This window comes from Sander lucioperca, chromosome 1 (assembly GCF_008315115.2).
Source record: "Sander lucioperca isolate FBNREF2018 chromosome 1, SLUC_FBN_1.2, whole genome shotgun sequence".
In the NCBI taxonomy this organism is placed as follows: Eukaryota; Metazoa; Chordata; class Actinopteri; order Perciformes; family Percidae; genus Sander; species Sander lucioperca.
Window position 1 is genome coordinate 49,999,500 of NC_050173.1, and position 27,819 is coordinate 50,027,318.

Here is a 27,819-nt window from a genome sequence, read left to right on the forward strand (position 1 = left end):
ACCTCAATTAAATGTGAACGTACCTTGCCCACAATAAGTATGTATGCAATGCTTTTCCTGTTGGTCTGCTCTCATTCAGGCACGTCATTCTGTCACAGCACCATTTGGCCATAACATCAGGGACTACACATCCATAACCAATATGTGTTGAGTTTTATTTTTAACCATGTATAGAGGCAGGGAAGTTATTGAATATGCATGATATTGAAGCTTTGAGGTGCATTACAATCACAATCATTGCATCTTAAATTAGCTCTGTTGTGGCTGTGTTTGGTTGTTTTTAGTTAAGTGCAAATTGCAAGAACTTGTTTTCTGCAAAGTTCAGGACTTTGGAGGAGTATTTTTTATCACATACAAGTCACAACAATTCATGACAATGTCTCTGAAGAAGTTAATCGTTTTAAATCAAAAGCTCTTCTTTCTGTATTTCGCCACCTCTGGAATGTCCCGCTGGAATGTCCTGCTGGTTATTAGCTGCTGGTATAACTGCAGGTCTCCTAAATCCTGGAGGATTTATCATATGAGTATTTATCCTAGAACAAGTTGAAGAAATGCTTTTACTCCTTTACCACGCATAACATAAGGACTAAATGTGTAGAATGTTTTGGCCAGTTGGATAGATTGTCTACTCTGAGATGCTTGATAAACACAGACTGAGGTCATCCAATTTTAAGGAATACTTTCAAAAATACATTTTGGGAGAAACACTTGTTGGCTTTCTTGCTGAATGTTAGATGAGAAGATCAGTACTGCTAATGTCTGAATGAAGACGATGTATTGATGTGATGAATTGTAGTGCACAGCTACATGATTGTTGGCTGACGAGAAAATTATCCCGAATTCTTTTGAGCAAAACTTGCTCTTATGTTTACGAAGTTTATATTTGTACGACTTTATTGTAAAAATACTTTGTAATAAGCCATAGTTTGGTCAACATACAGTTGGTTTACAGATTCTTAAAGCTGAAGACCGAATGTATAATGTAACAGTATAACATTCATATCTTCTATAAATAGACCATCTTCCACCGCAACTCTTTGTAAATGCACCACAAGAGTGAACCCGGTACCGTTGTCAAACAGGATATAAGGCTACGGCCAGCAGCAGTTAGCTTAGCTTAGCAAAAAGACTGGAAGCAGCAGAAAACAGATAGTCTGGCTCTGTCAGTAATGGTGACACAATCTGCCTACCAGCGCCTCTAAAGTTCTCTAATTAACAAGTTACAACTTGTTGTTACACTGTTTTTTGAAGATTGAGGACCCTATCTTGCACCCGGCGCAGCACAGCGCAAAGCCCGACGCAAGTGTCTTTGCTAGTTTAAGACCGACGCAGTTGTCAGTTTCCCGTCCAGCGCCCGCGTCGTTTAAATAGCAAATGCACCTGCGCCCATCTGTGCGCCCATGGGGGTGCTGGTCTTACAGGGAGGTGTGTTCAGGTGCATTCTGGGCGTATTGCTATCTTGAGGCAGCGGGAAGTGACAAACAACGCGCCATTGACCAACAAAAACCTGGTCTAAAGTCAGTAACGCAGCATTTCATCGTTATTTTAACAGCAAATTAGTAAAATGCTCCTAGGTTCGTGCACAGCGCGCGCACACTATGCTTGTTACACACACAGGGACGCACAGCAGCACACACATGCAGAAGATTAAACATAAAAGTATTACGGTGCAAATCCGCCATCATAATAGCAATGCGCCAAGGTATAAACACACCTGGCTTTTAAAGGGAATGGGAGATGACTCTCTGATTGGTTTATTGCATGTTACGCCCAAAACACACCTATGAATTAATAAAGACACTAAGTACAACCCTTTTGAACCATGCGTCCGGCGCACCGACCCTTTTGTGGACTTGGACATGCCCTAAACGCACCTGCGCCAGGCGCTTCACGCCGTGCGCTTAGATCGGTCCTTAATGTGTAAAGAGGTACTATACAAACCTGAGAGTGAATTCTCATCTAACGCTCCGCAAGAAAGCGAATGAGCCAAATAATTTTGCATACTCTCTTCGGACCAGTTAAGAAACATTACCCCCCCAAGATCAAAGTTTAATTTGTTTGGAGAGCTAGATTTCATTTTGCAAAGATTCATCAATCTATCAACAAAGCCCCATTTAGGCTAAACAGGGACTGTTCTCACTAACTGAAGATTCCAATTGTTCAATTCTTTTTTGTTTTTCTATAAAAAAAAAGCACCTGAGATACAATCTTAGATTGTTTGGTTGAAGCACCAGCAGACAAACACAGAGCCAAAAATCATTTTAATGTCATTAATCTGTATTTACAGCTCAGGTTTTTATGAAATATCATCACTATCTTGTTTGTCAGAGAGATTACACATAACAAAAGCTGTTAAACATTGTCGTCTTTTGACAATAATCTCCCATTTTATTTTGTGTGACGTTATTTTTATTTTTTAACACTTCACAGGTGTCAACCAACGGGGAGATTTCTGTTATCTCTGGAGCCCCCACGGACTGTGACTGTAAGATAGACCCCAACTGTGACTGCTTCTCTGGTGGGTCATCACACACACACACACACACACACACACACACACACACACACACGTTATGTTACTGAAGGTTAAGTATTGTGGAAATATTAGATTATGTCTAATAGGATTACAGTACTAAAAACAACATGTAACTGCTCTTAAAAATCTTATCAGATCATATCATACTTGGCCTGATTCAGGTGTATAATAAGAACATTTTAAAAGCTCTGACTATGTCAGTGTGTCTTGATATTGCGTGATTAAATCTGCCTGTGTGTCCCTGCTGGCCAATGATTTTATAGGCAGAGCTTGAGAGGAACTTGTTCTCTCTTCACTGTGTCCTCCATTGTTTTTGCCTCAACATGAATGTATCTACATTATTTATTTCAGATGGAATTTTAATATCTAGGAAGGGCTGTTTTGACTCTCCTTGAAAATAAGAAAGTATGATAATGAAGGGGGGGGGGGGTGTTTGTATTCATGGGGAGACTCATTCTTTGCAATAACCTCCAGCTAAATTTCAGTAGGAACCAGCCTGAGAGAAACCTTTCAAATCCTTTCAAATTACAGCTGTTGAAAGAAAAAGCTCTAGTCTAGCCGCTAAAGGTTTTAACTGGTTGGTGTATCATGGAAGGGCACCTGAAATGTAAAAAATGGAAGAAGGAAAGGACCAAACAAATAAGCCAATGTGCTTTTGACAGTTAGGCCATGCTTCCATTGTAAGTGTCAGAGGATGTGATTTAATCATTTAATTCTGCTCATAAAAATCTGTTTCTTTTCTATTGAAAATGGAGGGAAGTGTCTCTCCCATGCCAAAAGCCAATGGGTTGTAACCATCCTTATTTCTTGGGTTGTACTTTGCATATTTTCAATCATGTCTTGCTGTTAACAGATGATTACTCTCTTCAGAGGCTTTCCCTTTCCATCCCTTCACCATAGACAGTCTCACAGTGTCTTTGAACAGGCGCACATATGTGAGCACACATCCGCAAATACAAACTGACATGAACGCACGCACAGACACACACACACACACACACACACATAATGTGTATGCTGTCAAGAGATAAACTGCTACCCTGCTGCCTGCATGGACCCATCAGAGGCCCCGGGCCTACTGCTGACAGCATCTAAAGGGCCTCACCTGGCTGTTATCCCGCTGGGCTACCAAAGACATCTGAATGCATTCAATCACCCACTACCACCGTCTGATAAGGCTGAGGTCACTATCAAGGTGGTCATATCAACTCCATTGGGAAGCTATGGCATGCCAACATGTCCGAGTCCTGAGCTAAACTGATAAACTCATAAGCGGCATCATGTGCTCTTCATGTTTTGCAACGCTTGTGTGTACCAGTTGCGACTTCTCTCGTTCTCTGAAGAATAATTTGAATTGCTCAGCGTGTTCATATCTGAGGGTGCCTTCACTTATGCTATTTTGTTGATAAAGAGTTTGTGCTCATCTAAATAATGTCTTCTTGGTTCTCTTGTCAGGAGATGGAGGTTACGCCCGTGACGCTCGTCTTAAAGCCCCGTCTTCTATAGCCGTGGCCCCTAATGGGACCCTGTATATTGCTGATCTGGGCAACATCCGGATCAGAGCTGTAAGCCCCAACCAGCCTCAGCCCAGCCCAGTTGGACTGGTGGAGATCAGCTCCCCACTGGACCAGGAGCTCTATCTCTTCAGCCAGGTACACAACGCCTGAGCTATTTCCATAGAGCATGTGTATTTGCATGTAAAATGATAGATACCTGAGTGCTATATCTCCGTTCAGGTCAGAATGACGATTACACATTTTCATTAAACACCATTACTGTCCCAGTTAACATGAATTTTAACACTTGTTTTTCATTTTTGCTGTTCCCAAGTTCAAACATAGCCTAGTAATAAGTGTTTGCTAAGATTTATACATTACTAAATTAGAACGGGTTCAGCCACACAGCCATACTTTCGCAGAGATTAGTTGTTACTGAATATTTACGCCCAGTAACTGCCTGCTGTTGAGAAGCTAGCTAACTGAACCGACTGACAAAGCTAACATTAGCTGGCTAATATGGTCAACAAATCCGACACTTTAATAATGATGTAACCTATAACACAATACAACTTAAATTACAAAACTGACCAAACAACATCAGCCAGGTGAGCAGAGAAATCAGATATTTCTCTCTCATTCTTAACTGCATTAATAATACTAACTCTGAAACACATATTTCGCCATGTATGCAAGTATAAATAAAACAAAGTAAATCATACATTTACAAAGGATTACTAGTTTAATATATATTATATAATTTAATATAATGCCAACAAACATACTTTTCTGAATGTTTGAATTTCCCTGTATTCACCCTCTGTCTGAAAAGCGCGTTTACTTTCCCCACCAGGAAACAAGACACCACTTGATTACATTAGACTCGAGTTGTTGCGGTTACACTCGGTCTCGACATACTATTTACACACTCATACTGACCGACACTAGACTCTCGCACTGGCCACGGTTACATTCGGTAGCCTGGTGCGTGGTCTCCTCGTGACAGTCTAACTACCATGTAGCAACATTCACTTCTAACATTTAACTTTACATAACTACCAAGATAACATTACGTGTATTTGTATGTGATATAATACCTTCCTCTTGGTAATGTAGCCTATGAATTTCCATGAACACAATTCTAAAATGCATGAGACATAAAGGCTTCTGCTACCGGTTGATAACTCAAACTTGCCGAGAACCTAGACACCCGTTTGATTACATAGACTCATGCATTAGGCACGGTTACGGTCTCGTTCAGTAGCCTGGTGCGCGGTCTCCTGGTGACAGCCTACGTACCATGTAACAAACATTTAACTTAACATAACTACTAAGATAACATGATGTGTATTTGTATGTGATATCCATCGATAATGTAGCCGATGAATTTCTATGTACACAATCATCTAAGATGCACGAGAAATAAAGGCTTCTGGGATCGGTTGATGACTTAAACTTGCTGAGAACCTAGACACCCGTTTGAATATAGACTCATGCAGTACCCTTGGTTACGGTCCTTACGGTCTCGTTCAGTAGCCTGGTGCGCGCTCTCCTCGTGACAGCCTACCTACCATGTAGCAACATTCACTTCTCTAACATTTAACTTAACATAACTACCAAGATAACATGATGTGTATTTGTATGTGATGTACTTCCCAATCGATAATGTGTGAATTGCCATGAACACAATCATCTAAGATGCACCAGAAACAAGGCTTGGTTAATAACTCAAACTTGCCGAGAACCAAGACACCGCTGGATTACATTAGCTAGACTCCAGCGGCCGGTTGCACGGTTACATTCGGTCTCGTTCAGTAGCCTGGTGCGCGGTCTAGGCCATTTCCTGATTGATTCTACCACCACTCCAGTGGAGGCGCTAATGAGCTAGATTACTACACACACAGTAGCAGAAGAATACCAGCTACACACAACGGCACGAATGAGGTAAAAGAAAAAAACAGGAGTGAGTGGGTTCATTGACGTATGGCACTCAATTCTCCCGGTTCAGTGACACGAGTCGGGTTAATTAACCGGCTCTTGGGTCAGTTCGTCAACACTACTGTCAACAGTGTTAATCGGCGCTGCTCCTGGTGACTGAAGAGGGGTGTTTTTGTGTAAAACATCCTCAACGTTATTCTATCATTATGTCGATATAGGCATGTGGGAATTTAGGAAAGGGTCAGGGCAGGAGAGAAACATAAAAATGACGGCGTAATTTACATTTTTGAATCACAACGCCCAGTGCCAACGGCTCTGGCGGTTCTAGTGTTACTGGTACAACACAATGTAGTAAATCCCTAGTTTGAAACTTCAGAAGCTTGTAGTTACTAAGAACTGACAACTTTACACTCAAAGTTATTTGGATTTACAAATAGGGGGTGCAACTGTCTCTCTCTTCTTTTCCACGACAGAATGGCTCCCACATGTACACCAAACACCTGATCACCGGCCACTACCTGTACAACTTCTCCTACGGCACGGACGGTCAGCTGTCGGGATTGACGAGTCGCGACGGCCATGGGCTGCAGGTGAGGAGAGATGCTCACGGAGTGCCTCTCTGGCTGGCACTACCTGGCGGACAGGTGTACTGGCTGTCTCTTAGCAACAGTGGAACACTGAGGAAGGTGTCAGCCCAAGGCCATGACATCGCCCACATCACTTACCATGGCAACACAGGTCTCCTAGCAACCAAAAGTGATGAGAACAGTTGGACCACTGTTTATGAGTAAGTATTATTTTTTTTCTCTGCTTATTGTGCTCTCCTTTATTTCTGTCTTTCTTTCTTTTCTTCTCTCTGTCCCTTTTTCTTCATTTATGGTTGGTTGCTTGACTCTGAATGTATGTATGGACATGGGATTGCATATATGTGCAAGTATTTTAATGTGAGACAGAGCTTATGTTTGCAGTGTGAAATATGAGTGCCATCTGGTGGTAGGCCATCACTGTAGAAAGCTGGAGAGACTTTTTTTTTTCTACATCGACTTTGCTTAAGTTACTGATTAGCTGAAGGACGTCTCTGTAATACACTTTGATCACACACACGTTTAGTATCACACATATAGTACACACACAAAAACACATCCGTCTGAATTATTCACCACTGCCGACCGAGTCTCTGTCTCAAATTCCACAGCTGGATAATTACACATATAAATCATAGTTGACACTTACTCTGTGCCGATGTTTGTGTATGACAAGGGGAAACAGAGTGATAGCGAGCATGCATTTGTGTATTTATGCGCCTATGTGTGCATGCGGCTGTGTTCATTTGTCCAGGCTCGGCAGTTATCTGTGCACGTTTGTGCTTGTACGTCATCGTCTCTGTGTTTATTCTCCAAGGTACAACGGCGAGGGCCGTGTGACCAACATCACCCTCCCCACTGGTGAGGTGAGCGGTTTCCACGGAAACCTCGAACGCTGGTCTCGGGTAGAGGTCGAGGCGTCCAACCGTGAGAACTTTGTCACCAGCACCAACCTGTCTGCCAGTGATACCATCTACACGTTCAAACAAGGTATAGCATCATGGAGCATTGTCAGCTGTTTCCTTACTCCTAATAGATCAGTAGGAACATTGGTAAGCTGTAGGAAGACAAAGGAGTTTACACAGAGCCAAATATGGTGGTTGAGATGTAGAAAAGATTATAGCCTCGCCACAGTGCATTTACCCCATCTACTTTAACACAAACATGCCGAAAGGTCTTTTATGACTCATCTGGGGGGGTTACTAAACCATAGACAACATATCACAGTTGCATGAGGAAGGCAGACCATGAGGGCATAGTGATGTTTAAAAATGTATGACTGGCAAACTGCAGTAACATGGCCGTTATTCTGGTCAGGTCAGACACACTGACCTGTGTTTTTTTAATTCTCCATCAGTAGCACTGGATGTGTGCGCGGGAGAGTCACAGCTTTGAAAAAGGATTTATCCCTTTCTATAAATAATTCACAGATGGATCTGATGTGACCTCCTTACATAACCACACACTAATGGGCAGTAAAAAAAAAAAAAGATATATATATTTTTTATTATTTACAAAAAAAGAGGCAGATCCAACTGACTTGTGAAACGCCTAAATGACCGCGGGAGAAAATGGAAGAGAGGGCAGGGATGAGAAGAGGAGAAAATGAGAGTGGAGTGGAGAAGCCACTCACAGGAGCAGTTTCCTCTCATGTCATCCTTTTAATTGCTTTCTAGCAGTTGTCACGATGACAGGACTGCAGGGAGAGAAAAGCTGCTCCAACACACAAATACAGTACACTTGCACACATGCGGGCATGTGGCAGTGCTGCAGTATGACAGAACTGCCAGGGAAGAGTTGAAATGACCCATTATTTTAGAGTGCCACTCCCCCCCCTTTACTTCCACCACCCAAAAACTCAATGTGTCTTTTCCTGCCTCTGAGGCAGCAATAACCATATGTACAGAAAAAAGGTTTTATCGTGGTGAAGGGAATAGAAGTTACTATCCAGTTTATGAACTGCATTACATTTTATGGTTAAAGTATAGTTTTATGATTATTTTTGCTTTTTTTAATTAATTGTGCTTAGAAATGGTGAAGGCATGAGACAAAGTGATATTGGCATGTGTAAATTCTATGTGAAATCTTACTCAGTGCAATATAGAAATGAAAGAACAGTTTCTGAGAAAACTGCAATGTGTGAAAAACTGTTGAGGCCAAGCACCCCTCCCTTCCCCTCCTTTTCTCTCATTTCTTCATTTCTCTTTCTTTCTTTTTTATTGCTCTCTCTCTCACTATCTCCTTTTCTCCTGCTCTCGTTTTGAATAGATTACATTTTTCTAAAGATACAGTACAGCGCTAATGTTGCGCTAACTTTTTTAGCAATTAATTCAAACAAAACCCATTCAAAAAGCCAGACTTGTATTCATTGCATTAATGTAGTCTGCTGCTGTATGCCATTGATTTTTCTCAAGAGACAGTGACTGATGTTTTGCGTCCTTGTGGTCCTCTTCCCCCCCCCCAGACCATGCTCAGAGTTCATACCGAGTCAGCGCTGACGGGTCGTTCCTGGTTACGCTGGCGAGTGGGATGGAGCTGTCACTCATCACGGAGCCCCTCCTCCCTGGAGGTGCAGGGGGAGGAGTCAGTCCCACAGCCAGCCGCTGTAACATCAGCCTGCCTGGAGACCACGCCCCCAGCCTGATAGAGTGGAGGCAGAGGAAGGAGCAGAGCAAGACTAACTACAGCACTTATGAACGCAGACTCAGGGTAGAACACTAAATCACCAACTTATTTTTCAGCTAACTCAGATGGTATAGAAAATCCAGTCCTCTAAAATCATTACTACACAAAGACAGCATGCATTAAGACACAGTGATAACAATCCTAGCCAATAGGTGTAGGTGTAGTGTGTAAATAGGTCAAATTACATCCCACATCTTACAAGAAGGCCTAGTTAACCAATTGTTACCCAATCTGACCTTTACACACTCCCATAAAACATGACAAAGAAATGACATTCTCAGTGCAATCTACTCTGTGGATCCTACATTTGTTGGAGCCCAACTGTAGAGCAGTTTGAACCGTGCTACAGCTTGTTGTTACACAACATGTTAGATGTTTGGAGTGATTAATGACGTCACTGGGAGCCAGCTCATAGGTCAAGTGACTAGGAACCAGTTAACTGTACTTTCCACAAATCGCACGCCGACTGCAACTCCTCTTCTCTTTTTCCCTGGCACAGAAAGTACACCGCACAAACAGAATATTTCATAAGGACATTTTATCAGTGTACTAATTAATTAGCAATCCCCAGGACTCGGTTCTTCACTTGTTCACAAGGCAATTTATTGTCATTATGCAGGTCCAGTTTGTTTTAAATGTCACAATTAATTTATCTAAACTAATGAAATCTCTGCTTGTCTCAGACATGCCACTTCATTTATATTTGCATTTCTGCGGCCTTATTTAAAATGGATGGTGATTACAAAGCATTAAAAAGAAAAAAGTTGCACTTTGTTCTCCCTCTAGCTGACATTTTACTGATTCTCTTCCCAGGCACATAACAGGAACCTGCTGTCCATAGACTTTGATCAGAGCACCAGAGTAGGGAAGATCTACGATGACCACAGGAAGTTCACCCTCCACATCCAGTATGACTCGCTGGGCCGGCCCGTGGTCTGGTCCCCCAGTAGCAAATACACCGAAGTAAACATCAGCTATTCTGGTGGAGGACTTTTGTCCTCCATTCACCGTGGAGACTGGTCTGAACGGCTAGAGTACGAGAACGACAGGGTGGTGTCCAGAGCCTGGGTCAACGGCAAGATTTGGAGCTACACATACGCAGACAAAGTAAGAGCTGCACGTACAGAAAGCATGTTCGGGGGATGTGATAGACTCTTTCATGGTGAGATTTTGTTTGATGGCTTCACCCTGTGTGTTTTTGTCTTTGCTGTTCACCGAAATCTAACACATCCGCTCTTCCTTTGTTTGCTGCTTCAAGGTTATTGAAGATGAAACAAAAACTGTGAAAGTATGAAAAGTACTTCTGTCGTGTGAAATGAAAGTAACATTGAAAACAAATTCAAATCATTTACAGTACTATTCTACCAACCGTCCTTTACTGTGTTTTTCCTCCCTTTTAGGCAGCCATAGGGTTCCATTCATTTGACTTACCTTAACTATGAAAGTTAATTTGCAGAGTGAGGATGATGTTGAGTTCAATTATTGTCCAGACTTTTTTTAATCAGTCTGCACTGACTGTATAAGAGCAGTAAAAGCACACAAGATGATTATTGTGATGAGTTACATAACTCAAGTAAGTTTCAAGGCTTGTTGACTTGATTTTCACAGAGTGGTGAAAAGAAAGGAACCCAGTGGTTTCCTGAAAGTGGGTTTTACAGATAACAAATAGCTTTGAAAAATGCAATTTTCAGAAAAGGGAATAAAACATGCAAAGAGGTATGTTCCTTCAAGTGTGTGACAAAGCTGGAAGCTACCAGAAGCTATAATTTCCATTCTTGAAATTAATTGAAATATTTAATGAAATGATATTCAGCCTGAAATATATTTTGTGTCAGCTTTTGGTCTAAGACAAAATTAGAGTGTAAATTAGCTTGTATTACAGAACCATCTAGGAATGAATAATACCTGCATGTATTATTAATACATTAATATTATACCTCACAGTTAAATAGAAAAGTCATTTTACACGACATTGTTTTTCTGCCAATTCAAACTGTTCAAATATCTACAGGACTGCAGGCACAGATTTTTAAAGCTTGCCTGAAAAGTAAAATAAAAATTCTACGGTAAACAAAGTTTCTGCTGTCATCCGAAAAACCCAGAGCTCCAGTTATGGTGATTTTTGTTCCTTTTCTTTTTAAGGATGAAATAGCCTTCAGTGACTAACTGAAACATGAATGGTCCTCAAGCTGAAACCAAGGTTGTCTCTGAAGTGCAGACGTTTTCCCCGAATTACATTGAAATAAAAAAAAGATATACCAGACAGATAGAAAAGGCTCATCACACCACAGAGCTACAGTCTTCTAACTCAGCTGTGCATCCGTCTGTGTGTCCTTGCAGTCCATTATGCTGCTCCTGCATAGCCAGCGGCGCTACGTCTTTGAATACGACCAAACGGACCGCCTGGTTGCCGTGACGATGCCCAGCATGGTGAAACACACCCTGCAGTCGCTCCTGTCCATTGGTTACTACAGGAACATATACACTCCTCCTGACAGCCAGTCCTCCTTCATGCAGGACTACGCCCTGGACGGCCGGCTGCTAAGGACTCAGTACTTGGGAACAGGACGCAGTGTCATCTACAGGTGATCACAGAAATATTACCGGCTGTTGGTTTTATCGGTTAATTTGATGAGGCAGCACAGGGTGGAAGAGGTGACACTGGCGACACCCCTGGTTTGGTTTTGATGAAACTTAGAGGCATTATGCATCTTGGCAGTATAGTCAGCCATATAAAAACTAGTGCTGTCAGTTAAACGCATTATTAACGGCGTTAACGAAAACCCATTTTAACAGCGTACATTTTTTTATCGCGAGATTAACGTTCTTTTTGGCATAGCAAACTTTGTAGTTTTTTTCACATGCTGTTGCAACAACTAGTAACGTTAGAAAAACTACAACACCACACCAGATCTAGCTAGACCAGAAACTAAACAACAGGCACGCCGCACACACTGGTTTGGGCTTGCGAGCCGGCCAAAGAGTAGTAGGCTAACGTCACGTTTTGAGTGGATGGCGAGCACGAGACACCGAAATGGATGCCAATAAGATTCTGAATGGAAAGTTTACTTTTAAAAAGTTGCCAAATGGTTCCATTGACAAGACCAAAGTGATCTGTGTGTTTGGTCGTTGTGAACTGAGCTATCATCGCAGCACGTCCAGTCTGAAATACCACTTGATGGCCAAGCACACAGCTGATGGCCAAGCACACAGCTGATGGCCAAGCACACAGCTGATGGCCAAGCACACAGCTGATGGCCAAGCACACAGCTGATGTGAATTCTCCGCCCCCTCGTCAAAGCCAGGCGACAATGGATGACTTCAGACAGAAGCACATTTGCACAAAGCAAGCCGATCCACTTTTCCATGTTGATAAGAGCATTGAAATGAGAAAAAATAATTGGACAAAAAGACATCTAGGGACATTTAGAATAGATAAAAATGTGCGATTAATTGCGAGTTAACTATGACATTAATGCGATTAATCGCAATTAAATATTTTAATCGTTTGACAGCACTAATAAAAACACCGATTGGCTTGATGAAAGGTGCTATAATTAATGGCTAATCTCAGAAATGTGAAAGCCCTGTTAAAGCCCTAAGTCTCGCTGACAGAAAAACGTGCCACACACCCAGCTGCCCAACAATAATTACTCTGATTGAACTAATTTTTTTTATTATCTTACTGTCAGACACCACTGATCTGATTTTGATGAAAATTGGAGAACTAATTTGGCCATTGTTCTGGCATTTAACATTTTTAATACTCATTGGCTCAATCGGTACAATATACCCCATTTTCAAGATTTAGAAGGCCAACACCGCCACAGCAGCCGGTTTGATTTTGATGAAATGTTGAAGGATGATGCAACTTGATCCTTAATGACCCAAGGGCTCTTTGTATTATTTATGAGCTATATAGCATGCTTACCTATATTGAAGTTCAAATGTTTTGAAAAAAAAAAATTAAAAACACTTTATTTGTGTTTCATTCTACACTTCTGACATAACATAATAATTTAGCATGTATTCTATAAATTGTTCTTTTTTTTTTTTTTTTTTTTTTAAAGATATACACCAGCAGCGCGGCTCTCTGAGGTGGTTTATGACTCCACCCTGGTGACCTTCACTTACGACGAGGCCTCTGGCACTGTCAAGACCATTCATCTCACCCATAATGGCTTTATAAGCTCCATACGCTACCGACAGACAGGTACGTATATACATGCACTCACGGCACACACACACGCCAAAGGGATCAACAGCCACACATTTAAAATATTGACAATGAGTCATTTTAAACAGATAATTGAAAATGATCTATCTGAGCATGAAAAGGTCTTGTGAGCGCAACTCAAATCATCTGTACTGTGACAATACTACACATCTCGAGCCAGATTTGTTGAGAGGTATCTAACTCTGTAGTCTGGCTTTGAGTCAGCCATCGTGCTATTTCATCTGAGACTGACGCAGCCACAGTTTGAAGTGTGAACAGGGCCGAGCATGTTCGAGTAGAAGAGACTGTGGTCTACCACAGCTGTAAATACTAGACCACCCCCTGGGCTCTGCTCTGAGCCGCGCTATTTCATCCCCACCTCCGCAACCAGGCTGCCTTCTCAAAGTTCACAAGTAAAGTACAAGTCAGTGTATAGGAATATTTACAATATGTGCGTGTGTGTGTGTGTATGTACACACACAATATGTTGTGGTGGGCTAAGTGTGGTTATACTACATATGTGTTGCAAGCCTGCATGTCAACATTTGTAGATGTCTGCGTGGGACAGGAAATCTCACCTCAGGGCCATCAATTATAACCCTAATAACGGGACAATTGTTTCACTTTGGATTTTGAAAATTAGTTAGAAAGACATTGCGTTTCATAAATTGCAGTATTACCCAGTAATGGCATTACCATCAATGGGCCCCTTTAGCTGTGGCAGCAGATATGTTCGGATAGCTTCATTGTTAATACAGTTCACCAATTCCCTCAAGTTACAGAGTCTTTCCAGGGTCGCTCTCATCTCTGCTGCTAGTTCACTTCACATGGCTTTGTGATTGGCTCGCAATGATCAGGTGTCACTAATCTGCACGACACAGCTGTGTGTGTGTGTGTGTGTGTGTGTGTGTGTGTGTGTGTGTGTGTGTTTATCGCTTTGCCCTCACTGTGAATAGACTCTCACCTTCCTTTAACTGATCTCATTTCAGCAGAACAAACGGAGCCTTGGAGAGAGGAGAGATAGTGGTAATTGTCCCTTGAGAGGGAGACAAGGAAGAGTGGGGACCAAAGAAACGGGGGATATAGTAGAGTTAGGCGAGGGAGAAAAGGAATAGAAAAGGAGAGGGAAAGATGACAGCTGGAGAAGTGACAGAGAAGCGAGACAGACTGCGAGTTCCCTAGGGCTGTTGAAAAGCCTCCACCCCACTCTCAGTGCTTCTGCCATTTCCCCATTAGCGCAGGTTTAGAATCAACATTCCACAGAAAATAAAAATAGAAGATGTAATGCCGATCCAGCCCTCTACAGTCTCCAAAGCTAGACACTTAGTCATTTTAACTGCAATCAGAGTCATCTCAAATAGCAGCATAATGGTGTTTCATTAGCAGGCCTTTTTTTTCCAAACGGAGGATAAGCTGTAGTAGCCAGCAGCAGAGGTGATGAATGATGTTGTTAAAGTTGATGTTCTGACATTAAGAAGCACATTGGCCCATCATGGCTATTGTCTTTAGATTTCATTATCTCTCCATATTAAAGGTCACCAGTGGAAATGCCATAGAGGTGTGGGGATAGTTAAGATTGAATGGATTGCACTGCGTGTGTCTGTGTTAATGATGTTGAATTAGTCCTTGATTTGAATTCATTAGGCAGGCTTGTACGGGTGGCATGATGGCCACCTGTGAGTGCCGCGTGTGCAATTTTGTGTGTGTGTGTGTGTGTGTGTGTGTGTGTGTGTGTGTGTGTGTGTGTGTGTGTGTATACTTCATGCACGTGCTGTGTGTCCCTGAAACTTAAATATTGGTGAATGTCTCACATGAAACCACTCTGATTCCTCTGCGTAGGTCCCCTGACAAGTCGGCAAATCTTCCGCTTCAGTGAAGAACACTTGGTCAACGCCAGGTTTGACTACAGCTACAACAACTTCAGAGTGACCAGCATGCAGGCAGTCATCAATGAGACCCCTCTTCCCATTGATCTGTACCGATATGTGGACGTATCAGGACGGGTCGAGCAGTTTGGCAAGTTCAGCGTCATCTTTTATGACCTCAACCAGGTAGGCCTAACACTGTCAACTAAAATAGAACACATCTGAATTAGGATGTATTTAGTAATCCAGCTTCCAATTGTGCCTTTGATGTTTTTACATTAACAATGGATCAAATGCTCTATGAAGCGATTTAGCATCTTTCAGATCTTTGTTTGGCCCATAACTTTGCTGTTTTGGTTCACTCTCATGGCTCTCATCAACCGCGAAACTAACCCATCTCTTGCTGCTTGTGTCTAGGTGATCACCACCCATCTGATGAAGCACACCAAGGTGTTCAACTCCTATGGCCAGGTGGTCGAGGTCCAGTATGAGATCCTTAAATCCATCGCCTACTGGATGACCATCCAGTATGACTCGGCAGGGCGCACAACCACCTGTGACATCAGAGTGGGCGTGGACAACAACGTAACGCGCTACACCTATGAGTACGATGCAGACAGCCAGCTGCAAAGTGCCTCGGTTAACGAGCGGCCTCAGTGGCGCTACAGCTACGACCTCAACGGGAACATCAACCTGCTCAGCCATGGGACCAGCGCTAGGTGAGTCAGCACCTTCTACTGTGGCTATTTTACAGCAATGAATGTCTCAGTACTATGTCAAAACTAAATCTAACGGTCAGATGGTCACTTTTCATTAACCTACATCCTGGACTATACACCTGCCCATTGCACATATCATAACATTTTGCACATACTATATATTTTTGCACATTCTGCACTCAATCCATTCAGCTTCTTTTTTCTTATGTTAAACAGCTATTTTGTATATATTTGTTTCTGTATTTATTGTTTATTTCATATTATTATTCAATATGTGTGTTTGTTTGTTTATGCACCAACCAACAAGGCAAATTCCTTGTAAGTGTAACTTTGGCAATAAACCCTTTTCTGATTCTGATTCTGTCAACTTTTGTCTAGACTGAATTATCTCACAACTATTGGATGGATTGCCATGACACTTTTTACAGACATTCATGGTCGCCAGATGATGACTTCTACTGACTTTAGGGATCCGAAAAAAACTGATATTCCCATCAGCTTCAGCTGCACTTTGTCTTTAGTGATAATTAGCAAATATTATCATGCAAACATGCTAAGCTCAGATAGTGAACATGTTAGCATGCTGACATTAGCATTTTGCTCAAAACACCGCTGGGCCTAAGCAGCCTCACAGAGCAGCTAGCATGACTGTAGACTCTTGTTGATATATTAATGTTAGACCTGTTTTATGAGTTCACAACGGTACTAATGTAGATACCTGTTTGGTTTAATTCAAGGCTGACGCCACTGCGTTACGACCAGAGAGACCGCATCACACACCTTGGCGAGTTACAGTACAGCGTGGATGACGATGGCTTCCTCCGCCAGCGAGCCAATGATCTCTTCGACTACAACTCCAACGGCCTGCTGACCCGCGTCTACAACCGCGTGACGGAGCGCACCGTGTGGTATCGCTACGACGGGCTGGGTCGGCGCGTGGCCACCAAAAGCAGCCAGGGCGAGCAGCTGCAGTTCTTTTATGCTGATCTGTCACACCCCACCAGGGCCAGCCACCTGTACAACCACAGCAGCAATCTGATCACGTCGCTGTACTACGACCTGCAGGGCCATCTCATCGCCATGGAGCTGAGCAGCGGAGAGGAGTACTATGTCGCTTGTGACAGCGTCGGGAGTCCGAGGGCAGTTTTCTCTAGCAAAGGGCGACTGGTCAAAGAGATCCTCTACACCCCTTACGGAGAGGTCTACCAGGACACCAACCCCGACTTCCAGCTTGTCATCGGCTTCCACGGAGGCTTGTACGATCCTCTCACGCGGCTGGTCCATTTGGGCAGGCGGGATTATGACACGCTAGCCGGTCGATGGACCTCGCCCAATCACGAACTGTGGGGGGAGCTGAGCAAGGAGCCGAAGCCGTTTAACGTGTACGCCTTCAAGAATAACTGCCCAGTTGGCAGAGTGGAGGAGGTGACGGAGTTTACTACAGGTGAGCTTCACACATGTGCACACGCATTCATTCACTCTCCAGCTCAGTACTGTATCTGTGACTCACACGAGCTGCCACATTACAGTTCTCACACAGATACAAGCAGGCATTTCACTCAGCAGCACCTACTCCTACATACACACACACACCTGCACAGGAAACATCTGCCATAAAGACTGGGTGAATGGGGCACACAGCTAACCACAGGTGAGCCGCACGGCACAAAGAAATGATGTCAGATGATGACAGAATGTACTGGCAACAGAAAGGACAGCCATGCCTCTGATCAACTTGTTTTTTTAACACAGGTTGCTGTGTTTCATTCTCTTTAACTGTCAAGAATATACTGTTTCCCCGAGAGACCAAACAATAACTCAAGCGAGGGAAGGAGATGGAATGGGAGAGCAGGAGAATGAATAAAGGATGTCGGTGGAGGCGTATGTCCTTCTGGTTAATGGAACATTCATTTGTCATGTCACGTTTTCCTGCAGCAAGATTGTTTATTACAGTTTGTCAGTGAAACACCAGCCGAAACATCTCTGCCACGTATTATGCTCATATATTGTGTGATTTCCTGTTCAAGGTGTTGTTTCCTTGGCCTTATGACTTTCTGTTTGCCGTTTTGCACAGTATACACATTATATTCTAACTTTCTCCCTCCGTGCAATTTTCTCTCTTTCTTTGTGTGTGTGTGTGTGTGTGTGTGTGTGTGTGTGTGTGTCCAGACATTGGTAGCTGGCTGCAGCTATTTGGTTTCCAGCTTCATAATGTTGTCCCAGGCTTTCCGAAGCCTGAAGTGGGCAGAATGGAACAAACATACGAACTGATGAAGACTCAGACCAAGACACAGGACTGGGACTCCAGCAAGGTGAGCTTACCCCAGTCACCTGCAGATAATCTCTATAAACAGATATCTGCATGTGAATGCAGAATCTGTAGGCAACAGGACAAGATTTAGCGTAGAGCAAAAGAGGCAGAACGTATTGGCCTTCATGCAATCTCTGAACCTGAAGACGATGTAGCTTTTTATTAGCTTTTTTAAAAATGTAACTCTCATCTCCAACTCCATTCTCGCGTCTCAAGCTGCTTATCGTGCCGGCACACAGAAGAGGATGTCTTGGCCCGGATATTGGCTGGCTACTCCGGAGTACCCCAAATATTGGTTGTTTTCCCCAGAGGCTAAATCGCCGTTGGACCGATAGCCGATGGGTTCTGAGACTGCCTGCATACCTTGTCATCCCTTATCCCTCTCTTTTCTCTTTCTGTAGAACATTTAAATATTTTTTTTATGACTAATTTGGGTTCTTCCTAACGGGCAATATGGTTGAAATCAACGCCACGTTAATAATTCAGAATGTTTTCTAATATCAGTAGAATGAGATGATTAGTCGACCAACCATTTAGTCAATAGAACATTTACACTTTTGAGAATGAATACATTGTCATTAAAGTCACTGAAGTCAAACAGCTTCTTAAATGTGTTCTCAGATTTGCTGCTTTTATCTGTTTCATTGGTAATTGAATATCTTGAAGGATTGGACTGTTGGTCAATTAAACCAAGAAACAATTGTCAGATTAATCAATTATGAAAATGGTCGTTAGTTGCAACCCTATGTATCACAACATGAGTAATTTATGTAAATTCACATGTAAAATAAATGAATGCTCAGTGCAATTAACTATTCCACCATTATACATGGGACAAAGCTCTGCAGATATGAAAAACAATAACTTAAAGCAGCTACAAGGAACTTTCAGTTTGTGTTGATTCTAGCGGCCCCTTTAGCGGTTTTACCACACGTACTGTCTTGAGGATCTTTTCTAGCTGTCATGAGCCAAAGCATTAGCAAGAGTTTGTTGTAGCAACCAACGTAGTCTTTATCCTTGACGTTTCCACTTCCGGGATTGCTCCGGTGCTGCAGGAAATTCCGTTTCCTTCCTTTCTTTGTGTTGGCGTTCTAACCTCCGGTGGATTTGTGAGGACTATGGTTAACTACTCCTCAGATCTCTGCAGGGTAAATCCAGACAGCTAGCTAGACTATCTGTCCAATCTGAGTTTTCTCTCGCATTTTGCAGCGGCACCGTCCGGCGCTTAAGCACTGCCCATGACGATTGTGATTGGTTTAAAGAAATGCCAATAAACCAGAGTACATTTTTCTCCCATCCCGGAATGCTGTGTGGAGTAGCCAGACCTTCCTCTGCTCCACAGCATGTGGATGATCTGGCAAAGCAAGACTACAACCAACGTAATAATAACTAGAACTGCAAGCAGTTATGAGCAGGGTCCAAGCCCCCAGCGCAAGTCGCCACCGACGGACAGCGGGGACGATGCAATTAGTTTATATAGTGCCTTTTATGAAACCCGAGGACGTTTTACACAAGTACAGGGGGACAAAAAGAAAATAGATGGCTAACACAAACATAGTCTGAAAAGAAATAAAAACTGGGCGCTAAATGGAAGGTGGGACGTATTTTAATGTAGGCTACTGACGCACAACCCCATCTCGTATTGTTATGTAAGTTATTTTATGAATGAAACAGACATATTACATACCGGTCTAGGAGGAAGAGGGCCAATTCAGGCTCAGTTTTGAATTGTTTACAATCCTGTAATTGTGTCCATCTTTTGAAAGCCCGAACAAGGTTGACTCAGGTTTTGGCTCGTCGTCTGTCATTCTCCCTTTTAGCTTCTAGTTGTTCTTAGTTTAATTTCCTTCTTTCCTGTGATAGTCCTGCCCCAGTATCAGCCAGAACTACATAACAGATAACTTCTAAAATAACATTAAAATACAATTAGGCCTATATAAAGAAATCTCCTCCTTCCTTTTATCTGGCTGGTTAATCACTAACACAGGCTTTTCCGGTGTTACACTGAAATCTGTGACCCGTCAGAACGTGTGACTGTAGCGCCGTCTACCTGCCGCAAATCATTCTGTCACTTTGTGGGAAAACTCGGACCCGGGAAAAGGCATTAATAAAAACTATATCAAAATAGCATTCTTTTCACTGTTAGTCTCGTTGCTGTTACAGCTCATTTATGACCATGGAAAATGAAACATTTTTAAAAGTTCCTCTTAGCTACTTTAATTCAGTTCTTTTATTTTGTTATTTTTTTCACTAATTTGCTTGACTTTAATAATTTGGTTAATTAATTAATTACATTTAATAAACACAATATGACCATTTCCTCACAGTATGACATGAGAATATGCCCAGTCCTAATAGACATTTTCATTTTATTTTATATATATTTTAAGTGATGAAAGTAATAGCATTAATTATGGCTGCATTCCACTTAGGTTTGCCACTGTCAGGGCCCTGCTATACAATATAGGCCTTTTTCATAGCACACATTTGGACTTGTCATAGTATGAAAAGCACAGGTGTTACAAATAACATTATACGGTAGATGGCTCTGTGCTATGACGGTGTGACGGTGTGACACGCACAATACCACGAACCCGAGACTGAAACCCCTAAATGGAATTCAGCCATCATTCATTTTATTATTTACACCTGTGCTTTTTCCTACTGTGAAAAGTCAAATGTCTTCAGTGAAAAAGAGACAATGCAAACGTGTCCAGTAAGCTGTTAAGGCAAGGCAAGGCAGCAGTATTTGTATAGCACATTTCAGCAACAGGGCAATTCAAAGTGCTTTACATAAAAACAGATACAAAAAATTTAAAACAGATAAAATACGAGAATAAAAGTTACAGTGCAGTATAAGAAATGAAACATTAAAGAGCAGTTAAAACAGTTAAATATATAAAAGCAGATAAAATAGGAATTTCTCTTTATATGCTTACATAGATTTTTACATAGATAGTTTTAACAATACAACTTCAGTATAAGAAATGAACAATTATTTAAAGAAAGGCAACATCCAAAAGAAAGGTCTTCAGCCTTGATTTAAAAGAAGTGAGAGTTGGGGCGGACCTGCAGTTTTCTGGGAGTTTGTTCCAGATATGTGGAGCATAAAAACTAAACTAAACAACCAACTGGAACAGAGCCATCATTAATGTGCTTTTCCTGTTACAACAAGTCAAAGTCTGAAAGAGTCTCCTGTCACAGACCTCTGTAAAAACATTGTTAACCATTTGTACCTTTCCCCCAGGTGGTTTTGGGAATCCAGTGTGAGCTGCGGAGACAGCTGCGAAGTTTCATCTCTCTGGAGAGGTTACCTCTGGTCTCAGATCCTGTAGGCTCCACCTGCCACAGGCCAACACGCCCCCCTCCGTTCAGCTCCCGGCCCTCTCTTCTCGGCCCCAGCATCCGGTTCGCCGTCTCCCACGGCCGCGTCAGCGCCGAGGTCATCGGCGTCGCCAGCGAGGACAGCCGTCGCGTGGCAGCCATTTTAAACGGCGCCGTCCACCTGAGCGGGCTGAGCTTCACCGTGCACGGCTGCGACACCCATCACTTCCTCCAGACCCGGCCGATCGAAGAAGACCTCACGCTCGGGTTAGGGGTCGGGGGCCGCGTCCTGGAGAGCGGCGTGAACGTCAGCGTGTCTCAGATGAGCGCCATGGTGAACGGCAGGACTCGACGATTCGCCGATATCACTCTCCAGCAGGGGGCGCTGTGTCTGTGCGTGCGCTACGGCGGGAGCGAGGAGGAGGAGATGGCGCGGGTGAGGGAGGAGGCGAGGAAGCGGGCGGTGGAGGGGGCGTGGGAGAAGGAGAGGAAGCGGGTGGAGGTAGGGGACGTGGGGAGCAGGGCGTGGAGCGAGGTGGAGAAGCAGCAGCTGCTGTCCGGAGGACTGGTTCAGGGTTACGACGGCTACTACTCCCTGCCTATAGAGCAGCAGCCGGAGTTGTCCGACTGCCCCTCCAACATCCACTTCATGACACTAAGCGAGGTGGGGGGCAGGTAACAGAGACACGTGAGCAGCCCCCCACCCCACCAAAGACTGCCTGTTTCTACTCTACTCTGATTTGTTCTACTGTTTCTATACTGTATCAAAAAAAAGAAAGAAGACGACGACAAAGAAGAACAAGAAGAGAGATTGGGGGGGAAAAAATGATTTCCAAATGCCTTTAATTGTGACAAAATGATGGTATTTTATTATTATCGTCCAGTTCTCCAATTTCTAACAGTGGCACAAACAGTGTGGTTTGGCTGTGGCTTTGCTTTTTGTATCCTGACTGGCCTGGGACTGACTGACTGACTGACTGACTGACTGACTGACTGACGGACTGACTGATTGACTGACTGTCATTTGCTGTTTCAACACTGTTCATCATTTTGGACTCTGTTCAAGTTCACTGAACTGTAGAGATGAAGACTTTAGGATCGCCAGTGGATACACCTCTTCGTGACTCAAAAATCAAGAGCTCTCTGGTTGCCATTTGAGTTCCTACATGGTTTACCTCGGATATACTATCGTTTACATATTGTGTAAGAGAGGCCTTGTCAACTCTTGACACTCCCCTTTAGAGAAGGAAACCTCTCCTGGTTTCCCGCCTCTGGTGTGCTCCAACAGTAGTTTGTATGAGTGTGTATACTAAAGTCAAGAATGTACATAGCCAGTGCTTTCACACTGAAAAAAAGTGCTCAACTGGAAATTCTGTTGTTCATAAGTAAGTGTCAGTATTGTTAATCAATAGAAAAACAGTTACATTTTTGCAAAGAATTATACATGGCTATAGTAAATATTCTCGCTGAAAAATCTGACTTTATTGGGTTACAATGCTGATTAAAGTTATTATGTGTGAATTACCAGATTGCTCCCTGGGATTTCATCGGTATTCTTGCTTATTATTTCTCCCAGTGTCTTCTGTGTCTCTGCGCCTTCTCTCCACACATTTGTTGTGCACTCTTTGTTCTTGCTTCTGCAAGTTTGTAACATTCAAATCTGTGCTGTCATTATCACCCATCATTATGGCTCAAACCAAGATATGTATGAGAAACCTGCGTCTGTCAGAAGAGAAGACGAAGAAGAAGAACAAGAAGAACAAGAAGGAAGAGAGAAAAAAAAACCACAGAGGAAGGGAAAAAGAAATGTGACAGCTGAGGCTCAGCGAGTGGGTGTTGAGTGCAGAAGGGGCAGGACCTGGAGTTGGCTGTGCTGTTCTCTACAGCTTGTCTCCTCTCATTAGGAAATGCCAATCAGACTACATGTGAACTACTTCCAAGCCTCTTCCCTCCCCCTCCCCCAAAAAAAGTTAAAAAAGAAAGTAGAGAAGTTTGTTTTTCTTTTTTAATCTAGCTACTACTAATCCACCTCCCCGTCCGTCTGTCCGCCTATCCCCCACTCGCCTCCCTCCCACCGTCACTCCACCATCTGCCCACCATTAATTGTTTGTGTTTTTCTCCTGGGCTGCCGATGACAAAGCCGCACAATGCGTATGTTCTGACTGCGAGCAGGTGATATCCGTTCCTGACTAGCAATTTACTGATCAGCTGCGATGCACCTTCCATTCTAAACCATATGCTCCGCTAGATACTGTCCAACCTCATCTCGCCGGTGAAAAGATGGAGGGTCCGGTTGCTAGGAGACCGCTGCACTGAAGAATTGTCTGGGCTGAATGGATGCTCTCTTTCTCCCTCTTTTTCTCTCTCTCTCTCATTTTTTTTCACAAGGAGCAGGTAATGTCAATCAGATGAATGACAGATTCCCCACCCCCTCTCTCTAGCAGTCAGCACTCTCTCCACAGAAATCAGCACTTCAATATGTCAAATTGAATTTCTGTTCCACATTATATGTCAGATGGAGGCTCGGGTGTATATGGCTGTGTATGCATGACCTCATTTAAAAGAGTTTATTTCAACCAATATCATTTATTTTCTTTGCCATTCACATAACTGTATTGCATTAAGAAAACAGAGCACAATATTTGTTGTCAACTTATGTATGCAGTGATGGATATTAATGTTTCAGCAGTTGAATATTTTACATCATATCCCTGAAAGTTATGAGGCACTTTCTGTGCTGCATATGCAGAAGAAAAAAGAGAGAGATGCTGGAAGGATACTGAGATCTGAGTCACAGCTAGAACCTAAATGACATGATTTAACAAGCCGGAGCTGGTTGATTGGAGAAAAAAATTACATTTACTTTACACACAGCGTGCAAACGGTGCATCATGCAAAGTATTATGTTTGTAATTAGGTCAATGGTGAATTTGACGTTTACCCTAACCAAAAGCTTGCCGCACCTCTTTTTTGTTCCTGTTTTTGTGTCCCTGAGCAGCATGAGGCGGCCGCTGCTGGAAGTAAGCATCAGGGCTGCTGTGTGTCGGTGACAGGCTATTACTGGCCGTCTGTGCCTCCTCTGTGTGTGTTTGTGCCTGTCTCTGAGCTGCTGTCACAGGGTAAAGCAGAGGCATGGCAATTCCTTGTCCCGGCTTCTGGAAAGCTACTATCAAGTTCTTGATTTGCCGGAAATATCGTTTCTGCACACCAGGATTGGTCTGAAACACAACAGAGAAAAAAAAGGCAGAGGAGGATTCAGCTTCTCCGTTTCCATATTAAATCTCACAGGGAAAGGAAGAGGCCAGAGCGGGGACCGGCTTCAAATGAGCTCGCACAGATTCACCTTATAAAAGACATGAGATATGCTGAAAGTAGAGGCAGAAACACATTGTGGGCATGGAAGCATGGCAATTATATTTGCGTATATCTGGTCCACTGATCCACACTGAGCTCACATTTAAAGCAATAAAAAGGTATCAATAAATAAGATGATGCAAAAGAAATTCAATCTGTAATTGCTGTAAAAGCTACTATAGAAGGATGGCAACTATACTTGAGGGGTTTAAAAGTGAAATTAGGAAAGTTCTGGTTGCAGTTACCTCTGAAAGCATTCGCTCCCCTTGGTCGACAAAAAGCATTTCTTTTTGTGACATCTAAGATGCTTAAAGAGTCCCAACAGTATATCTCAAGATCTTTACTTCTGACTGAATAAAACTGAAATAACACAAATATCATTTTTAGAAATAAAAAAGGAACAAGATAAGATGTTTAGAATTGGTGTTACATGACAGCTTTCATTTGGCCTTAGTTAAATTCAACTTTAAGGAACCTTCAGAGAGCTAATCTTTTTCCTACTTTGCCCACAGCAGTCACTTTAATATCTCTAAACTATAAAGCATTAAACTTTTCAAACTATTGTAATTTTGTCAAGTAAGGACTTAAAAAAAGCATTATTTGTTTTCATTCTGTGCAATCAATCATGCTGTAAGAAATGGTGAAAATCGTGTTTCTTTTGAATGCATTTTGAAATCATTCAATCAAACGTAGAAGAGCTCTTTTCCACAGCGGAGCACTTTGGATGTTTCTGTCTCCGGCCACAAGTGTTACCTCTGTTCCCCTGGAATATTTCATTAAAGTGATTGATATTGCACATTAATAATGTAAACTGTTATTGAGCTTGTAGTGAAATCTATTTAATTTCGAGTCCTCTCCCCCCCTATCTGTTGGCTTTACGCTGTCAGTAAAAATGAGCGAGGGGCAAAATGTAGTTACAATAGCATCTAGCTTTAGTTGTCAGCGAGAGACACAACCTTCAGAAGTGTCTATACATTCACATCCCTGGGTGTTTGCCAATCCTGAGTGCTCAATTACATATCCCATCAGAAATGCTGTCAAATGCAATTCTATGTTCCCCATCTCTGGAGTATATGCTGATGCTGTGGCGTCTTAAATTTGTAGTGGTGGTGGTGGTAGGAGACTATCTCACAGGGCGTTATTGCTAAAGGAAAAGAACCCATTTCTCAGTGCTGTCACTCCTTGAAGAAAATAAAATTCCATGTTTGCCTCAAATTCACAGCTTGCTGAATTGGCCTGGCACCAAAACAACCTCTAGAACTAATAAACACCAACTAAAGCGAGGCGTATGTGCAGCTGTTTTGCTGCTCCTGTAACGTTTTAGCGTGCGGAAAGAGTCGGCACAGAACAAGAGCAAGAAATATATTGATAAGAATGTCTCACTTCGGCAGCCCAAGACCCTGCGTCGTCCTTGTGGAGTCGGTATGTGTAGACGTATCCGTTGTACCTGCACACACAGAAAGACCTTTGACCCTGGGTTCATCTTTCAGTTTAATGAAATAAGTACTGTCATTATTATCATTATTCCTCCTGTGAGACTCATGTGTCACACTAAATAGGGCCACCATATATTTTTTTCTTCAGTTTAGTTTATGCTTTTTTGATTTCTTAATTGTGAGGAGATCAATGATCTCTGTAACAGTAGAAAATAGGATTATGTGTTAATGTGGTTACTGAGTTCTCAGTAAAAAAACAGAAATATTTCACAATCTGTTTGTACTCACAGTACACACAGACAGTAGACGCCCGGCACAGAGTCACTATTGCGAATTAGGTAGCACCCATTGCGCCCATCCTGAGCCAGCCGCCTCTCCCCCTCCTCCTTGCCGATGGGGCCGTGGTACACAGGCAGCTTTTCCATCACGGCTCCTCTCCAGATCTGCTTTTTGTTCTGCTCCCAAGTGCCAGCTCTCTCTCTCTCTCTTTCTCGGCTTTAACTTTTCACTACAGGCAAGCCTTTTGGTCTTCACTGTGTATCCACTCGACTGGGAGCACAGGTAAGGCAGCTGTCCAAGCCTCTCGTTTGATATTTGGTTCGCGCTGGTTCAAACGTCCGTTGGAAAGCCAACTTTCTAATTTTCCACTTTCTTACCCAGACTGATAGCAGCTCTCTCTAACCTCTAACCTTTATGGTATGTTGCTCTGCCTTCCTCTTTCACGATCAGACACACACGTGTGTGTGCGTGCACACACACGTAAAATGTGGGTTTGTGTATCTCTCAGGAAATGATTGTATTTTTCGACAGGAAATAACTTCAAAGATTCTAACTGACTATTTCCACAACAATAGAAAGCACAAGAGAGGGATAAAAAAAGAAGCAATATCACTCTTTTCACACAGGAAAACGTATATTGAGCTTATGTAGTGACTTAGACTGTTTCCAGCTCAATTATCCAGAGGCCTCACGTTGTTTTTTTTATTAACAGAAGTTTGCTTACACGGTCTGTTTCCACCATAGTTTCCTCCATGAATAGCAATGTATACTGCGCAAAATTTAGCAGTGGAACCAAGTATTCACATCTTTTACCTACAGTAAGTACAAGTACTAATACATTCGTGTAAAATACTCCATTACAAGTAAAAGTCCTGCATTCAAAGGCCTACTTAAGTAAAAGTACAGAAGTATTATCATCAAAATGTACTTAAAGTATAAAAAGTAAAAGTACTCATTCTGCGGTAAAATGTCTCCTGTGACTGATGTATTATACTATATGACATTAGATTGTTAATACTGTATGTAAGCAGCAATGTACTGTTATAGCTCACTGAGGTGGAGCTAGTTTGAACTAC

At 42.6% G+C, this 27,819-nt stretch overlaps 2 protein-coding genes across 2 annotated transcripts in view; one reads left to right on the forward strand and one right to left on the reverse strand.

The window, feature by feature from the left end:
- The window catches only part of tenm1 (teneurin transmembrane protein 1), a 189,658-nt gene extending 165,230 nt beyond the window's left edge, over window positions 1-24,428 (forward strand). Inside the window, exons 26-38 of the mRNA XM_031280063.2 lie at window positions 2,431-2,518; window positions 3,992-4,188; window positions 6,444-6,757; window positions 7,372-7,544; window positions 9,019-9,263; window positions 10,053-10,346; window positions 11,580-11,824; window positions 13,310-13,452; window positions 15,295-15,506; window positions 15,738-16,039; window positions 16,777-17,483; window positions 18,209-18,351; window positions 21,598-24,428. Coding sequence (XP_031135923.1) covers window positions 2,431-2,518; window positions 3,992-4,188; window positions 6,444-6,757; window positions 7,372-7,544; window positions 9,019-9,263; window positions 10,053-10,346; window positions 11,580-11,824; window positions 13,310-13,452; window positions 15,295-15,506; window positions 15,738-16,039; window positions 16,777-17,483; window positions 18,209-18,351; window positions 21,598-22,353 — 3,819 coding nt within the window. The 3' untranslated portion in view covers window positions 22,354-24,428. The remainder of the gene's footprint in view (window positions 1-2,430; window positions 2,519-3,991; window positions 4,189-6,443; window positions 6,758-7,371; window positions 7,545-9,018; window positions 9,264-10,052; window positions 10,347-11,579; window positions 11,825-13,309; window positions 13,453-15,294; window positions 15,507-15,737; window positions 16,040-16,776; window positions 17,484-18,208; window positions 18,352-21,597) is intronic.
- LOC116036519 (SH2 domain-containing protein 1A-like) lies at window positions 24,245-27,207 on the reverse strand. The gene is made up of 3 exons (XM_031280065.2): window positions 26,753-27,207; window positions 26,412-26,475; window positions 24,245-24,892 (listed from the first exon to the last, which is right to left on the reverse strand). The coding sequence occupies exons 1-3, from the start codon at window positions 26,887-26,889 to the stop codon at window positions 24,617-24,619; spliced, it is 477 nt and encodes a 158-aa protein (XP_031135925.1). The 5' UTR covers window positions 26,890-27,207; the 3' UTR covers window positions 24,245-24,616.
- Between the last annotated feature and the right edge of the window lie 612 nt (window positions 27,208-27,819).

What these genes read in the sequence shown, in the direction of transcription:
- LOC116036519 (XM_031280065.2), bottom strand. Translation starts at nt 26,889, where the DNA reads ATGGAAAAGCTGCCTGTGTACCACGGCCCCATCGGCAAGGAGGAGGGG. An exon ending in GTCTACTGTCTGTGTGTACT is followed by an intron (nt 26,476 to 26,752) that starts GTGAGTACAAAC and finishes CTGTGTGTGCAG; the next exon opens with GTACAACGGATACGTCTACA. An exon ending in CAGGGTCTTGGGCTGCCGAA is followed by an intron (nt 24,893 to 26,411) that starts GTGAGACATTCT and finishes GTTGTGTTTCAG; the next exon opens with ACCAATCCTGGTGTGCAGAA.